General features: G+C 39.6%; 1 protein-coding gene across 1 annotated transcript in view; it reads left to right on the top strand.

Annotated features, from left to right (window-relative positions):
• LOC149090207 (E3 ubiquitin-protein ligase SMURF2-like) overlaps nucleotides 1-19,044 on the top strand; it is a 68,626-nt gene that overhangs the window by 30,571 nt on the left and 19,011 nt on the right. Inside the window, exon 2 of the mRNA XM_089232748.1 lies at nucleotides 6,864-6,902. Coding sequence (XP_089088874.1) covers nucleotides 6,864-6,902 — 39 coding nt within the window. The remainder of the gene's footprint in view (nucleotides 1-6,863; nucleotides 6,903-19,044) is intronic.

Raw genomic sequence — 19,044 nt, 5'->3', positions numbered from 1 at the left:
AAATTGCAAAAATAAAGGGCTGCTACAAATCGCAGCAAAGAAAGATGTATTTGTCGAAAAAAAATATTCAAATGATCTGATAACCATATTTCATTGAGAAAAATAAAATTTGGTTAATTGGGATCTTAAATAACAATTTGTAAAATATCGCCAATTGATATCAAAAACATTGTCAGGAGTAGGCACAATCACCAACCGTAATTAAAATTCCAAAAAATAAATTGAGGACAAAACGTTAAACCTGTCAAAAATATGTGAGATAAATACTTTTTATAATTTTTGCCATAATTATCATGATATAATTTATATTATGGAAACGCAGTGTATTCACGACTTTAGTAATAGTACATCACTAATTCAAATAAATAACAAAAAAACAGGACGAAGATATAAAAAAAGATCGGAAGAACTAAAATTTCAGGAATGTCCCGTAATACGGGACGCAAGTGATCCGTCAAATTTTTTCACTAGTTTTACTGGTCCGTTTCAGAAAGGTTGAGAAACACTGCTCTATTACATTGTAAAGTAAATATATTTTTTTCATCTCTATTGACACTAACTAGTCAGCAACCATCGAATTCTATGGTCACTTTTGAGGTCATGATGATGACAGAGAATAGAATAATATATCCGAGTGGGGATTGTTATGTGTCCACTGAAAAGAAATAAAAATCGAGTTTGTTCCAAAAAGTCAGATTTTTCAGATCATAAAGTATGAGTTTTTGACCTACAAAAATGTTTTGTTGGTGACTGGCGATTGTGTTTCTTTTTGGTTCTATTTTGTCGGGTTTTTTTCCCCCTTTTTTACAGTTGCTTTGAATAAAAACCTCAGCCTATTTCTCTCCCCTCACTTCAACACGCTTTCTGTGTTGCGTAATTTACACTATTTCACACACACACACACAAAATAAAAAAAATGCTCCAGTGAACCCATTTTTCTCCTGAAATTTGAAAAAAAAATTTTTTTTGTTGGATCAATAAACGTTTAGTATCATTCCGATGCTTGTATGAAGAGGGGAAATAAATTATCAACAAGTATTAGGAATTTTAATAATGTAGCGTCCATCAAAATGATACAAGGTGCGTTCTCCATAAGAACTTGGAGTAAAGTCATATAGAAAATCTGGAAATATAGGTACAGCAAAAAATAATGTATTTTTCAAAGTATCTTCCCTCAGATGATGTGCAATAGCCCCCATCGTTCAATCCACTTTGCGAAGCAAGTAGAAAAGACTCTGAAAGCTGCGCCACACAACTAAAACAGATGTGTATTTACTGGGGCGCTTAGCGAGCTATAGCCCAGGGCAGCAAGTTTGGAGGAAAGGCAAATTCAAAGAATGAGTGGGTCAAGAAAATTATTAGAATGTGAGAAGAGAGGGGTAGCGCGCAAAACTTTTACTCACAAGCGGTAAAACCATAAATCTGGCTCTGCCCAGACTGGGAGGAGCTAGGTCGGTGAGTGATCTACGGAGTTGGCAAGCATGTGAATGAATAAAAGAGTGACTTACAGAGCCAGAGACCAGGTGATTGAGCGACCAAAAGAGTAACCTAGAAACATAGGCGTATTTACATGGGCAAGAAAATCAATAGCGAGAGCCCCCCCCCCCCCCTCTCGCTATTGATAGAAAATGACTGATTTTTTATGGTTTTATGGAATGATATGGTTTAAAATACACTGTTCTATCATTTCTGGCTACTGCCCTGAGGTCGGGCCAAGCGGGTTATATCCCAGGGTGGCAAATTTGAGGAACTGGTGATCAAGAAAATTAGACTACAATGGGATAAGGGCGGCAAAATCTCCATACCCCCCACAGGCAAAAAACCATAAATCCGTCTCGTAGCTTTTCCTTCAACGTTGAAAACAGCCAGAAATCGTATGGTGCAAGATCTTGCAGTAAGGACGTTGTGTGGCATGATTTCAATATTGCATTTACATATTGTTTCAGTTTTGAAAAGTTTGTGTCGACACATATCGAGAAAGCGTCGTAAACTGGTAGGAATTTCAGCTGTGTGGGGCAGAAAAAGCCTTCTCTAGTTGCTGTAAAAAGTGGATTGAGCGATAGGACCATTGCATATCATCTGAGGGAAGATATTTTGAAAAATAATAAATTATTTTTGGCTGTATTTATAATTATTTTTATTTTTTTTTATGATTTTGACCCTGGCTCCAAGATATCTATCGCCCCCAGTCTGTAGCGAGCCAGGGATTATTATCGATTAAAGCCCATCCGTTTGTCGTTATCTGGAGGTACCGAAAATAATAATCCTCGCCTCTGAGTCTGTCCTCTTTCCGAAAACTTCGTCTTTCCCGGAAACGCCAGTGATATTATGTCTGGAAGTAGTTCGTCCTTGAAGTAATCGATTCGATACTTGTCGATCTTGCCTTAAAAAAAGTAATAACAACACAGTCGTCACGTCACATGCGTAGGTATGTGTAGCGTGTGACCGGGCTTCTCGGTTTGAAAGGCCCGTCTCGATGTTTCGTCCGATTTTTCAATTGTCCTGCGAAGACGTAATCTACAGTGAAACCTCGATATATGTATATATTTCGATACTCTTCGGAACAAGAAAAAAATATTGTAGAAGGGGGGGGGGGGGGGTTATCGTTATATTGAGGGTATGAATTTTTTTTTATCATCATGCGCCATCAAATTTACGCTGTTGTTGACATTTCTTCTGAATTGGCGTTGCTTATACGACGATAACATGCATTTGTAAGAATTTATTCCCAGAATAAAATTCCGCCGCTGTGGTGGTCGAGTGGTCATAGTGACGGACTCGCATCGCGAGGTCCCGGGTTCGAACCCCACCGTCGCCGCAGTGGTGGACGGTAGCACCAAGCTTACATTGATACAATTATTCAATCACTACACTTCACCCATAGTTAGAAAAACTGATGGCAGATGGCATCACTGACACAACAAACATTACACAGAAACAGACTTCGTCAGTTTCACTATACATCGTCCAGCGCCAATTTGTTAGAAGTTCCACAGAGAAATATGGACGAGGTGCATGCATGTGTGGTTTAGTAGTAGCAAAAAATTCCAATTGATTAGTTGATGAATGAAATTTAGTTTTGTCCTGTAAAATAATTTCCCGCACAACACTTTTGTGCCCCAAAGCAGAATATGCCGAAATGTGCGACGAACAATCAGTGCTGTTGCAGAACGATCTGGAAGAATTTTAAGAAAAATGTAGAAAAACGCTATTACGTATATGCGAATTTTTACCGCAGAACATTTTCAGTCAGCTGAAGGCTCGTTGCAGAACATCGCAAAACATTCTGCTTTGGGGCTTTTGTGTACTTTACACAAAATAGCTCTGCACGGCAACTTCATTAACAATTTTGGGAATACAGAATACCGATGTTATTAAAAGCCCTCGAAAGTGCAAACACTGGTGAGGAATTTACAAATATATTGAAAGTGATTTTTTTGAGTGAAGTATAAAATATATCGTTGTAGTATATTATATTATTAGTTTTGAAATATCCTCACGAAACATCGTTATAAAGGGATTTATCGTAGTGGAGGATATCGTATCTAAATATTGAAAGGAGTTTAACATTAGACTATAAGCAATTCCAAACAAGATTCGAAAAAATATCGTTGTCGAGGTTATTTATCGTTATATCGAGTATCGTTGTAGCGAGGTTTCACTGTAATTTAATCGTGAACAGGCAATATTTAACCAGAATTAACTCGATACATCTCTTTTCTGTCTTATTGAAATCTGATTCTCCCCCAAAGATACGTGTTTTGTTTGAAATTAAACGAGAACCACCAGTTGAAGGATTTCTGGATTTTCCAAGTTCACTGTCATAGCGGTGTGAGTTGCGGAGAAGATTCTTCCAGGTTGAGCGAGCGCTAGTACTCATCATCGCGCCAGAAGAAAACGACGTCCAAATGGAATGAGCTAATTTCTTTCATATGGCGACTCCTAGTGGATCGCGCCCCCACGAGAGCGAAGATACGCAATGTTGCGCTGTTCACCGTCCACATCGACCGCTCCACCTCAACCGCTGTGCAGCGCCGCGGCTTAAGAGAATGGTTGCTCAATGTGACTATTTTTCTGGAAATAAAACTTTTTATCATAGGTAGTAGAAAAAAATCCCATGTCTTTCTGTGCATTGCATTTTTAATTTCTCTAACTGTTGGATCACCTGGTAACCGGGGGGGGGGGGGGGGTGTCAGAAAAATAGCTTCGCCCAACGAGGCCCACGATTCCCTTACGACGGCCCTTGGTATATCTTAGCTCGGTGACTTCCTCGACGATTTTTGTCTTTTACGTTTGCCCGTGGACAGGGCCATAATCGAATATAGGCTCCTTGAACAAGAGGAGGCGAATCACCGAGTTCGTGCATAGTGAGCGGAGGGAGGCGAATGACCACCTCTCTCTCCCCCCTTCTACGCCGATAATACAATTTTTTTACTGAAAGGGGTAATGGCCCTTTCGTCTGTCCCCCCCCCCCATCTGTATCCGCCTATGAGCAGCGCTGTCTTAACAGCTTCATATGCCATCGGACAAAGTTTCTGGGGGACCCTCACTTGGCTAGAAGTACATACCTCTTGAAAATCGTAAGTAAAATCTCACTAGCATTAGGCTCTTACTCTGCACTTGATGCCCCTGGTCCGGGTGGATCTATGCGTTAAGACAACACCGCCCCGGAGAGCCTTAATGCCCAACGGATCTATTACTCTTACCCTCAAGTGCACGCCACAATTTTTTTAGAATCATTGCTCAAGCCTTACCAGCAGATAAGAGAAATAGCGTATAATTTTTTATTTGTTCATCACTAAGCTCGTATATATCATCCACTTTTCAAAGCGGTTTGAGAGCACGAGACTTCATCGCATCTAATCTCTAATCAATTTGTATATTTCATCAGCTCGATAGTGAAGCCCTTCAAGGTTTTGTTATAAGAAATAATCCCCCCCCCCCTTTCCAATTTAATTTTGTCTCGTGTGATGCGCAGTATTTATCGATTTCCGAACCTCGGCCGAAAGAAGACACTTCATGATTTACTTAAGAGATAGAAAAAGATTATATGTGTATAGAGCTAGAGTAAAACATTCTGTTATGTTTACTCTTTAAAATCAAAGAAAGATCCGCCCTTTTTTTTGTGGTTATCATATTTACACAAAACCCTACTTGTATCAGTGACTTGAGTCGTTTGTATTGACACTTTATGAGAAAAAACATTGAAAATGACTAAAAATGAGACTGGGAAAAAAAACCCGACATCGGATTGAAAATAATCAAACATGGATACTTTATTGCATTTCGTTCGTATATACATTTAACGGGATTGACATGCATTTATCGGGATCGTAGGGAATTTTGTTCGCAGTTCGCGAGTCGAGAATCTTCAGCCAGACAAGAGGTTCATGTAGCTTTTATCGTCGTCCGATATCGGTAGATGCTTTATTCCATGAGGCAATTGCCAGCTGAGGTACAGCGCGCGGCGTATTGCAATCCTGGTCCAGTGCTTCAAGGTCATCGGCTCGTTGAAGGCCTTGATGGACTTCGGCTTTATTCCGCACATCGTGTCCAGCCACTCTTTCATCCTCACCAGACCCTTCGTCAGCTGTCGTTTCCCACGTAGCTCTTCGATGTCGTCTTCGGCGTCGGGCCTGATCATGGCTCGGTATGGGGCGATCCTCTGGAGCCAGCGGCAGCACTCGATGTAAACCTCCAGTTCATATTTCTGGTCTTCCTTGAACTTGCCGTCGCTGAACGACACGAACTTCGGGTTGATCTTGGCGATTTTCATCACGAGATACTTGAGAAGTTTCTGGTGGACCAGCTTCAGGAACACCAACCTCCTTTTCTTCCTCCTCTTTTTCTGCTCGGGCGTCCTGGGAACCTCCACCGTCAGAGCGCCGTACGACAGCAGCATGAATAGGTCCTCTGCGGATCGACGCACGGCCACCTCGCTCAAGGATTTCCAGGCGAAGTCGAAGACCTCAACATTCGCCAGCCTGACGTTGTCGAATTCGACTCGGTAGATGTAGGCGTGCTCCAAGAAATACTGCAGCGGTTTTATTTCCATCCTGTTCGTGTAGCGCCTCAGAAGGCTCGGGGTCGTGGCCTCGGTGGGTTGCACCAGGAAGAGGAACTGTCCGTGAGATTCGTGTATGCCTTTCAGAGCGCCGGATACAATTTCACTGTCCTGGAACTGCGACCAGTAGCATTCCTGTACAAACCAGTACATCAGGTTACGTGCGAAGCCTCTCTGGTGGTTGACCTGCATACACCAGCGAGTGAACAGTTCGAAAAATTCCACCATTTCGTTTTCGTCGAACAGCGGCACTGTTTGGTCGAGGCAGCACTTCCACCTCCTGTCGATTTTCTTCACATACTTGCGCATCTCTCTTCTCGTTTTCATCGGGAAGTTGTCCTCGAAGAGTCTCGTCCTTTTCTTCTTATCCATGTGTCTCCGCAGCTGCTGTCACCCTTCGATTATGTAGACGACCAGAGGTTGGCGTTGTCCGTTGCTATTTCTAAGTGGTTTTTAGTATTGGTTGCCACGAAAGACGTTTCCTCAATCGAAATTTCAAGACTTCCGAATCAAAGCTGCGACTACAACTGAGGATTTTCCCGTGTTGCATTTTCTACAATGACAAGCGTTTATGATGCACATTGTTTAGAGTTGGATGTGAATCCCCTAGTCACTGTGCATTGTTTACTGGGATATTCAATGTTTGTTGGAACGCCTTCTAACAATGCTTAAGTGATTATCAACCTCATATCGTGAATTCACTTTGTGAAGTGTCTGATGTTTATTATATTGAATGGAGAGAACTTGTTTATTCACTGATGTATGCATTTCTCTAATACTTTTTCTTTTTTCTTTATAGTACTGTGCGCCAAAAACCTCTCCAAGAAAGATCTGTTCCGTAAGCATTTTTGTTGTTCTCGTTTGTGATTTTTGTGTTATGTGCGATCTGTTATACTTCATTTTATGGTACGAAATGTCCAAATGTGTACGTCAGGGCTCTAAAAATCGAAATAAACTTTAGACATCAGCCAAAAACGTAAAGCCGAGCACTACCCGACAACAATGGTTCAAAGTGTAGTCTGGGACTTAATAGACCCCTTTCCGTGCTAGCTGACACTCTAACATAAATTTTCCAGTATTTGATACGGTCTTCAGAATATAATCCAGTTAAAAAATATTTAGATGCCAATGTCTTTTTTTTCCTAGTCACCATGTTTACCTGGAACTAGATTTGTAAAACCCTGGTATGCATTCTATTAAAAAATCAAGTCTACGGCTAAGTTTTTACCAAAAATACGCGTTACGATTATGAAATTCAGTTTTTAAATTGTTTGTGTGGTTTTCCAACTGAAAGGTGCGAATGTGAGCCGATGTACCATTAAAAAAAAGTCTTTCCACTGAGAACAATCAGGTCTAACGACACTTAAAAATCACGCATGAATTCAAGCAAAAACTTAATCTTTCTGAGTTGTCTGCATCCGAATTCGGAATATAGACGGAATCCTTACTTGAATACATAACAAGCATTCAGAAGAAACAAATTTCACATTGGGTTCACAACATGCACACGCACATTCCAATATTTACTCAAATTCGTTAGAAATTTCATAGAGGAATATGATTCATGTGTGTGGTCTAGTAGTGCTTTTTAAATTTGTATATAGTCGATTCCGCTCATGTTCCCATTTAGAACGTTTCCCGGTTAGTACGACTTATTTTCGTGATCCAAACTCTGAATAATTCTCATTAATATTTCCCGTTTTCCCGGTTACAACGTTTTTTTATGAGGGTTTTCTTGAAAAACGTTGTAAGTGGGATCCACTGTATATTGCACATGTGTGCAAATACATCTTTCGACAAAAATAAAAAGCGTGGAAAATATTTTTGTAATAGGTTTTTTTTTTTTTTTCAAATATGATATATATTTTTTTTTTTGTTCTTAATGGTTCAAAATGTGCACGAAAACATAAACATATTTAAGTACAGTTAAACCTGTAAGTTCGGGCACCTTTGTATCCTAGTCACCTCTCTACATTGGACGGTTTTGAATGGAACTGGCCATAATCGTATAACACAATGTCCACAATACTGTACCTCTATAAATTTTAATGAAACCGTAGATGTCTAACTTAGGTTTTACTGTATTACAGAGAACGATCATGTGCAGATGCAAACGACTCAACCGCTCCAAGTCGCAAAATCTTGGGCTGTAAAACGGGTTAAATTTCTTTTGACTGCTTATTTTGTTTGGACTCCTACTCTTCAGGGGGAAAAAAAAATTATCATAAGTTTATTAAATCATCGTTATAGCTGATATTTCCCTTGAAGTTAGATATTTAAATCATTCAGACGTGTCTTGTAATATCAATTAAGAATGCTTAATATAGCACCTGTGTCTTATTAAAAAATGAAGCATTTTAATCTTCATTTCTAGGAACAGTTTTACCTCGTTTAACAGTAAAACCAATAAAGAAAACTTTTTGAAATTTTATGACAAGACAAACAACGAATTTCTGTTTAATAAGGTAACCCCCTTGAAATTGCTCTCAGTCTTGAAGAAATTGCGGGAATAAGAACTACTTGGAGCCTCTGGACCCGGATGAAGTTCAAAGTGATCGTCACAGACTTGAGAATGTAACTTACTGTACTTCCAACTCTTTCCATGTAATGGGAAGAAAAGAAACATGAAAAGCAGCTTAAGAGAATGCCTGAATAAATTTCCTTCAATTTTATTGTGTCTTGAAGCAAAATTTACATTTTTGTCAGCCGCTGCTGACCAACCACTCTTTCTCACTGCTACGTGTTTAATCTCATAGCAGCTTGATATTTTTCCTAAGTGCATAATTTCTTACATTTTGTCACGATGCCAGAAATAACTTCCTTTGTGATTTCATGAATAGAAAACATGTCTAAAAGTTCTTCTGTGATGTCTATGTTAGCTCGAAGAAACGGTCATTTAAGCCACGTCCATGAACACCCGAAAATATCGCCGAGCACTATTGAAAATCAATGTACATTTGAGGACATTACTTTTAACTATTCACGCAAATTATCAGCTATTGCTGTTATTGTTTCGACCTCAATATGTCTCGATGCGAAAGTATCATGAAATGCTTGCACATATTTAAGACACACATTTTCTGCAGCATCGAATTACAATGCCCAAAACTGATTTTTTTTTTCTCAAAAATATTTCAGCTAGTTTAGGATGACTTTCGAGCCCTGATTCCGAATCTGGCATTGGGTTTTGTCAGATTGGCTTCATTTTTTTTTTAAATAAGTGAAAATTAAATTTTAATAGTAATCATATCGTAAGCAGCACAAAAATCACATTGAAACTGCGCGTTATAAATAAATACAGAAAATCATCGGTAAAGATATTTTTCAATGATTCCAGTGTCATTTTGGGGCGGTGATTCCGAATCTAGCATTGGTTTAACCCAGTGTCTCCCAAAGTGGGCGATAGAACCTACTTATTTAACATTGGATCCTATGGGTTTACTTCAGTTGGGGGGCGTTGAGAGGAAAAAATTTCTGATGAAGGGGGCGATGGAACAAAAAGTTTGGGAGACTATGGTTTAGCCGGATTGGCTCCAGTTTTTGAGATAATGCATACTCTCTACAACGTGATTTGCATTCTGCTTATGTACTACCATTCAAATTTAATTTTCACTTCATCTCAAAAACTAGAGCCAATTTGCCAAAATCAATGCCAGATTCGGAATCAGCGCCCTAAAATGACTCTTAAAATCAGTGAAATACCTTTGCAAAGGACATTGTATTTTTTACAACACACAGTTTCAATGCCGTTTGTATGCTGCTTATGGTATTTTCACTTCATTTCAAAAACTTGAACCAATCTGACAAAACCAATGCCAGATTAAGAACGTGAATTTTTTTTTTTTTTTTTGAAAAGTGTTATCCATTCCATAACCATCGCTGAAAAAGTTGGAATGTTTCGCGAATATGTAGCTGGTTTCATTATGCGAATAGGCTGTCATTGCCGTTTTGTGAAATAAATTCTTCACACTTTTAAAACACAAAATTATTAGTTTGTTTTTTATTTTAAAAATATATTTTTTGCATCTTGTTGGGATGTCGCGATGAAGTTTGACACCCCTGCACTAAACTATAGAGGGTTAATTGAATCTCGGATTTCTTTTACACGGGAACCAGTTTGAGAATACCATGGAAGCACGAGAACGATATTCCGTTTTGGAAAAAATACAATGCGGTGAAAAAGCGAAAGATGTAATAGCATAATATCGATTGGGGTTCTTTCTCATCAAGGTCTTGCTCCAAAATCCTGATAAACAAGTTTTTTTTCCTCGTCCGTTCGTTTGGTATCTTGTAGATTATTATTGTTATTATTTTATTATCATTCCTTTTTTTTTCCTTCTCCAATCATATATTTTTTGCCCTGGCTGTGGGTGAGAGTTGTTTCCTGTCTCGATCCGTTCTTGAGGTGTGTTTTGGCCAACACCGACCATCAGTGTATCAGGTGGCTGCTACAAAGATTCAAGAGGTCCTGACAGGTGTATGCGATCTGTTGTTGTCTTACGTCATGGCCGGCAGCTGTATGTAACAGTTGTTGTGTAGAAATGAGTGTGCATGGGTGGTGATAGTGACCTCTGTTCTTGAGGTATACTAATCCCGTTTTTCTCCTACCCTCATCGCAAACGTGCTAATGATTTTTCAACGCTGCTGTTGTTGTAGTCCTCGTTCGTCTTTTTGTTTCTCGTTCGGATTGGAGAGCTTGCAGGGGATGTTGCCAGTTAGTTATTCATTAACTTGACCTGCCGCATCCTGCCTGTCTGCCTGAGAGAGAGACAGAGCCTCGACACGCCTGTGAGCGTGACATGGTTTGTACGGAAAAGAGAGAAAGAAAGAGCAAGGGGTCACAGAATTTTTTTTTTGTACATATTTTATCTTAGCATTTGATTGTGTTGCATATACGACAGTCCTCATATTTTCTACTTGTCTGTGCGTAGCTGCAAGCTGGTTGACCCACATTCGTTTTCGAATTGGCAGTGAACTGTGATGACCTTTCCCGATGCAACAACCACTGGTCCTTGTCTACTATCAGTAATAACTCGTGAATTTTCTCTTCCCCCCCCCCCCTCCCTTGTGTTTCCCCGTTTGACCATCGGATTGCATTTCACTTTCGTGCTTTCGATTGACTAGTCACAACCACAATTACTCATTACTATTTCTTTCTTTCCCTCCGTTTTCGGTACACTTTCTTTTTCGAGCAATTTGTTTTCCTCCTGTGCAGTCAGTCTTACGGTTATCGTGATGCAGGGGCGTATGCAGGATCAACCTTTGGAAGGGGCACAAAAATTTTCTTCCCGAGAAATTCGGAGTTTCCACCCTTCTAAATTAACAGAAATTGGTTAAAATAATACAAGAAAGAGAAATTATTTTCTTTTGATATTTTAATTTTTTTCACGAAGGGGCCGTTCAAGTATTTCGTAAGCAAATTTTTAGCCATTTTTGACCATTCCCCCCCCCCACTTGTCAGCAAAACGCTGACCCCTTCCCTCCCCCCTGTCAGCAAAATTTCGTCATCAGCTCTACCCCTCTGAATCCTAACTCATATTTTCATAAAGGGTGGTTGATGACGTAAGCATTATCAAAACGCCCCCTTGTCATCAAAAGTCAGCAAATCGGAACCCCCCATCGATGTTGTAATACTTGAACGGCCCCAAATATTAAATTTTTCTTTCTACTTTCGGTCGACTTTGGGGGGGGGGGGGTGCGTACGTCTCTGTCGTGATGATTTCGAAAATCCCGAAAAGTTGTGCGATTCGGGCACGGTGGTGAAGTTGGTTTTCTTTGTTTCACCAACCAACTTCCAGGCACTAAGTAGAGTCCGTCTGCCATTTAAAAAAAAAGCCTGTAGAGAAAAGGCAGACTGTGACACGGTAATAACAAACATAAATACTCGGATGTCTCGTGGGGTTCGAAACCGGATCCTCGCAATGCGAGTCCGTCACTATGACCACTCGATCACCAGAGTGGCAAAAACACTTCCCGCCGGAATCGGGCCTCCTGGGTGAGAGCCAAGTATCCTGACCACGTGGGAGCTCTACCAACTAAGCTTTTTTGCTTCTCCAGTTTTCTGTATCGGTTGTATTAACAGGGGAGAGTGACGTCTTTCTACATATACGTCGTCATCTGGTAGCCCTGGTGTCAATTGCGAGCTATTAGCAGAATGTGGCCGCCGTCCATTGCACGGAGCCATTCAGCATATGCATACGCTCCAGGGAGGGGGGGGGGGGGAAATTCTATCTGTCTTCATAGCTTAGTTGGTAGAGCACTCGTCCGGCAAACGAGAGACCAGGGTCGAGTCCCCGTAAGGGCAGAGATGAATTTTCCTTCCCTGAAACACCGATATATCTTCATTCATCCAGTTTTCCGTATCAGTTGTTGTAATAGATGGTTGGTTGAAGTAGGTTTCCGGCGATTTTCCAACATCGACGCACGAATGCGAGTCGTCCACCCATTTGAAAAAAATCCCTATTTCCTCAGAGAGTGGGTAGACCTTCAACACGATCACTTGTGTAACACGAAAATGCAGACATCCCACTTTCACTTCTGATATTGAAGAAATCGGATGCCAGCACCACCAGAACACTAAACACATAATTCTGTCAACCTAAATACGATAGGGCAACATGCACTCTCATTAGGTCATTTTTATTGGATAGATGCGCCTAACATTGCCCTTTCTTGTCAAATGAAGGACCTACACTTCGGTTTGTCATATAAGCCGGGATCATTGGAAAATTTCGTCTTTTCCGCAAAGGGATTCGAAAAAAATATACATTGAAGGACCGGAACACCTCGCTTCATATCTTAGGGGAGATATCGGAGCGTTCGAATAATATACGGTATGTGTTTCAAAACATGATGGAATTTTTGAAGTCGAATCTCTCATGTTTTTTTGAATGGTTGGTAATTGAGCAGAAAATAGACTATCAATTCAAACTAATAGCCTATGTTTGAACTGATATTTGAAACTCTATAACTCAGCTACTGCCATCAAAGGCAATAATAGAGGAAATATGGTCCGCTAAACGAAAAATTTGTGCATTCACGATTAGGTCGAATACTTGATCTACTATACAAACGTGGAATGCTTATCGTACATGTTGGAAAGCGTATTTGACCATCTCACTGGTCTATGTTATTATTATTACTGTATTTGCATGCATTTTAACCCAATTGCATCCGCAAGAGGAATGAATAATCCGTAAATTCTTACTCAAAGCGTGGAATAATCCGCTCACACACCAAAGGTTTTCTTCTGTGGCGAGATACCGTGCCTCTTAAAAAGTCATTTCGGTGTCCCGGGGGGGGGGGGAGGAACGTATTGAAAGAGTGCATTACTTTAATGGTGATTATTAACAGTTGGCGCCAGCCGAACTTTCATAATATAATCACGCACCATCTTGGGAACTTGTCATTCTCGTTAGGCGGGGTTCTTCGATAGGAGGCTACTTGGACAAGAAGGTCGCATCTTTATTGTGTATCTCGTTAATTTCTAATTAGCGATTGGAGACGATATTTTCATCGGCCGTTATTTTGATTAAAGATTAAATTCTCATCAGGAATTTATTGTGAAATTTTGAGACTCGCGTTTCAAATGCACGTATGTGGCGATTTTTTCTTCTTCTTCGCCTATATATTTCAAATTTTGCTTTAAAACTTCAAGCTGATTTTGTAAACCTTATTAAAATTTAAAGTCTCAACGTGGAAAAGATTTAGTTTTCGAAAATTTCTGACTTCGACTCAGTAACAAAAATTGAAGGACTCTTCTGTCATTGAAGAGTGCGAGTTCTCGACGCTTGTTGAGAACGCGTCAGTCGTTCCTTACGGTTTTAAAAATACCATTACCATTGTAGACAATTACCACTTCTACTAACCGTACATGCACATTCCTCTGTGGAATTTCTTACGAATCGGTACATTCCTGAATGTATGTTCTAAGTGTATTTGTTTCCCTAACTCAGTGGTTCTCAACCGGTGCTCCGCGGTCGCTTGAGGAAAATAACAAAACAGTAAAATTAAAAACAAAATTATAAATATTTTTAAATAGTAAAAATAAATCGGTAACTTTGATGAATAGTTAAGAAATTAGCCTACGGGGCTCCGCCATAGAATTTTTTACTAAAAAGAGCGAGTCAAAAAAGGTTGAAAACCGCTGCCCTAATGTATTTATGTTATCAGAGACTTCTGCGTGTTTTGTGTTCTCGCTAATGCTGCAATTTGTTTTCTATAATTTGAAATGAAAATTCAAGAATTTACCATCTTCATGTCATGTAAGTATCATCTTGAAGGTCTGCTTGCTTTCTGCGAGACGAAGAGACTTTTTTTCGGAGAGACTTTTCAAATGGAAGACCGACTCATATTCGAGCCTTGAAGTTGGAAAACCACAGAAAGATAACTTCAGCCGACCATCGCTGTGCTGCCAACGGAGTTCGAGCCTGGATCCTGACAAATACAAATGCTATTGAAGATGTTATATCCGTAAAAAAATATTGATGTCTAATATAAATAAAATACAACCAACCCAAAATAAGAAGTTATCACGAGAAAAAAACTAATACACACTCCAAAATAAAACCAATAAAAACATAATTATGATGAAATATAAAACACTGCTCATGAAAATTATGTTTGTCTTATCTAAGTATGGATAGCTTCTTGATTTGTCCCAATGAGCTCATCGTACTTCTTTTTAAACATCTCAATTGTGTTAAAACTCACAACCAGCGGAGGCAAGCTATTCCATTTATCAAGAACCCCATTAGGGAAAAACTTCCTACAACACCACAACCTGGATTCGTTCCTTACTAAACGATACTGGTATCCCCTTGTCGAAGCAGTTGATTGAGGGTGTATTAATAACGCGTATTCCGTCCAATCCATCCCATTGAAAAATTCAAAACACTTACATCATATGAGACACCTGCGTTCTTCCAATGTAAACATATTCAAAAAATCAAGGCTTTCTTTATAGCTTAAGCCTCGTGCGCCAACAAGAGCACTCGGGGGTTCTTCTGTGCACCCCCTCAACCAAGTCCATGTCCCTCTGAAGCATGGTCTCCAAAACCTTACGACATACTCCGGTATAGGAAGATGCCCCTGAAAAGTGGAAGGATCGCTTCAGGAGAGCGTGAAGAGGCATTTTTTAAGAATTAAACCGAGCAGTGTATCAACGCCACCTATAGAACAACGCCTCCGCACAAAGCTCGTGACGTCACTGGAGAATGCCATTTCACCTATAGCCACTAGAGTAAGGGCTTATCCAGTCGCCTTAATTTCACCTATTGCCATTAGATAATGCAGGCCGACGCATGCGATATCTTTACCTTTTTTTGCAGTATGTCCAATGGCTATAGGAGAAATGGCCTTCATTGATGTCACAAGCTTCGTGCGGAGGCCTTGTTCTATAGAGGGTGTTGATTGTATTCGACTTTTTAACCACCACGGAACAATGATGAGAGTCAAATGAGATGATCAAGCATATTACATTTCCGTATTTCTAGGGGTAAGGGCGAAGCAATCGAAAAAAATAATTTTTCAACGTTAGTGCCGCAATCGAAAAAAAAAAGTGAAAGCAAACGCCACAGTCCTACAACGATAAATCATTCAATCATAACACTTCACTCATAGTTAGAAAAACTGGTGGCAGATGGCAGCACTACACATAACAAGCATTACAGAGAAACAAAAAACTTCACGTCAGGTTTCACTACACGTACACGCACATTCCCGCATGTACCGATTCGTTGGGGGTTCCGCGGGGGGGGGGTGTGGGCGGGGTGCATGTGTGGTGTAGCAGCGGTGGTAGGTAGGGCTCGGGGATCCATGATGTTCTTAAGTCAGCCATCTCGTTGGGCAATCTGCCTGTTGTGGCGTTGTATTTGTATTAGAGTATCCACTTCACCATAACGGGTAAATATCATCATAAATAACAAATTTACTCCTAGGCCTAGAAATACGGTACATGAAATATGTCCATGGTTATGTCCAAATTGTGTTCAGTAAATATATAGGGTTCCTCCCAGCGACTTAGAACTTTAGGGAAAGTCAAGGAAATGAGAAATAATCTGGGAGATGAGACGTACAAGTCGCGCGTAGAAAAATTCTATGAAGGTAAAAACACTGAAACTTGCAAAACGTTTGAAAGGGTAAGATTTTGAATTACTGTTTATTCTTCCTTCGTGAGTTCTGATCAGGGAATTTTTCAGTTTTGGTCAGGGAATTGATCAGGCAGATTTTGCTTTGAATCCTGCAATAATATTGCTCTTATGAATTTATTTTTTCGAGTTTTTGGCATAATGTCTCTCACTTTCAACGTCACGCCGCGAATAACATCAACTTTAGTAGGTTCCTGTCAGCGGAATCAGCAAATTGGTCTCGTTATTGACCCTTTAAGTGACATTAACGAGATATCTCGCCTCCTTAAAAGCCTTTCATTTTAGCATTGACAAGCCCAGATATTGTGTAAATTTGATTTTTCAATGCAACACTTTTAACTAAGGGGTATCCGTAGAGGGTTCTCAACCGTGACCCAAAACCAACAAACATTATATTATCAACTTCGCGACCCATGGTTCTTTTTCGAATTTGCAAATGCTTGTTAAATATTTCTAAATAAAATGTTCGGCTTTATACTTTTTAAAACCAGTCAGTGACGTCATAACAGGTGAGCCGAAATTGGAAAGTCACGAATTCTGGGAATTTTTTTTTCATAAATTCTGAATTTTTATTAATTTTCAAATTATTTCTCATTTAATTTCAATTTTCGCAATTATTATTTTTATGAATTTTTTCAATATTTCATTTATTTTTTCAATATTTTTATTAATCCTTGCACTACTTTCGTTAATTCTTGCATTATCTTTCACTAAGGAAATATTTTCACTTACTCTAAAATTATGGGGTTTTTTTTTTCAAATTCTCGTCAATTCTAATTTTTGCTTGGGGAGTTCATATTTTTGTATTGATATTTTTCAGCATTGCAGTGCATTCTGTAATGCATTAGGGGCTTATGAGTTTTTTATACCACAAAATATGTGAAATCACGACTCAAATAATGTCTGGGTCTCACAGCCGAAACCGCCGATGTCGTAAAAATGCTCCTGAAACCAGTGGTGCAGCAACAAATGAATTTTTAATCACATTATATGGAGAATTAGTACGACCTATCCCAGAAGTCTTTGCAAACAAGTTTGGTTCGCGACCCCCATTTGTTAAAAACCCCTGGCTTAAAGGGTTAAGTCATCTCCAGTGGTGAACGTTATACCGAGGCCTGACGGCATTATTTTTTTAGCAAAGGCATCATAACTTGTCCGCACCTATCCACTGCAATGATGAAGTGAAGAACGGAAAGAGGGATAGTCATGAGGGCAATTTAAAATCTTGCAGTTTCTGTGCTTCTGGCGCCATCCGTAGATTCAGATTGAGAAAAAGAGAGAGAAAGAAAAAGCAGCATGCAGCAGCTGATTCAAGCGACCGACTGAGCATTTTTATATTCACCCGTCGGTCCCTCCCCCCGTTCAAAAAGCGCTACCGGCGTCTTACTGACGGACGTCTATGCTGCATGTACACTGATTAAAAGGACTGTTATTGCCGCCGTCGCTGGGTTCCCAAACATTTTTTTTTTTTTGCGGTATCATCCTCTATGCTTCAACTTGGGAGATATTAAACCCAGACTTTGCGCATTCATGATTTCAGATGAGAATCCACCAGCGTACATTTTCTCCCCCCCCCCCTCATTTGTTCGGAATTATTGCATAGATAAGAACTAACAATAACACCTGTTCTATACTTTAGTGGGATCCCATGATTCCTGGTTTCCCACACAGGGTAAGATAATTAAAGTAAAAGATAATACGTCTTGGAAATTTCAAAGGCAGACCCTTGGTGGGGAGAAAAAATAAATTTATCTGTAGGACATTGCCTTTTATCTTCGCCTCTTTTTTTGACACCTTTTTTCTTGTTTGGAACTTTTTACCCATATTTTTAGTTGCACTTTTGTCATATAAGTAAATATATCATCTTTATATACATTACTGCGTGCATACTTATTTTCATACATTTCTGTTCTAATTGCAGCATTACTATAACAGTAATAGTGTTATTGTTCAAATTATTAATGTAAATAACTAATTACATTTCTCGTGAACTTAATATTAATTAATGATGGGTTTTTCATTAAATTGTAATTGGTTTTCTCGCAATGATTAAGGCATTCAACTAATAAAATACAATTTGATGAGATGATTTCACTCAAAGTCGTTTCTTTGTTAAATTACAGTTAAATTTGAAATTAAATTCTTTACATGAAAAGTGATGTTTAATTTTGAAAATTTTAATTACCTGTTGCGGCTCTTATTGACTAAATTCATCCACCATCGCCTTTTGTACTTCACTTTTCTCCTTTGTACACATTATAATTCTTCGCTGCATACTAGGGCAGTGGTTCTCAACCTTTGGGAGCTTGCAATCCGGTTAATTTCCTTTATGTGAGTGGAACCCCCAGTCATGCACAGGACTAATATGAAATAAATTGGTAAAAATGAAATGGTGATTCTTTCACTGCCCGGTTCGACTGATGTCAGCTCCTGGCGGTTGAGAAACACTACTATAGATCAGTGGTTCTCAACCTATGGAAGCCCGGGGCCCTGTAAATCTCTTTTGCGTAAGTGAAAGAGCAGGTCATACACACAACTAACGAGAAATTAATGGGGAAAATGAAACTGCGAATCACTCATGGCTCGGTGTGACTAGTGTTAGGCCCGATATTGGGCTTTAGCCCAGCAGTTGAGAAACACTACTAGTTCATAATACGCAGTGGCGCAAACGTCTTCCTTCTCTAACCATTTCGAAATGTCCGAACGTTCTCTGTTGTTGGCTAGATGTTCCTCCCGTTCCATTGCCTTTGTATTGGAAGCCATAAACATTATTGCTTCCCCAAGGTCCGAAGACGACCTCGGATCCTGACAAAGGCGCCCCGCCTTTCATTA

Source organism: Pholcus phalangioides, unplaced genomic scaffold (genome assembly GCF_987345545.1).
Source record: "Pholcus phalangioides strain wild (caught in Gottingen) unplaced genomic scaffold, Ppha-v1.0 ptg000001l_1, whole genome shotgun sequence".
Taxonomy (NCBI): Eukaryota; Metazoa; Arthropoda; class Arachnida; order Araneae; family Pholcidae; genus Pholcus; species Pholcus phalangioides.
Note: the sequence above shows the minus strand (reverse complement) of the source record. Positions and strands in the feature narration are given on the sequence as shown.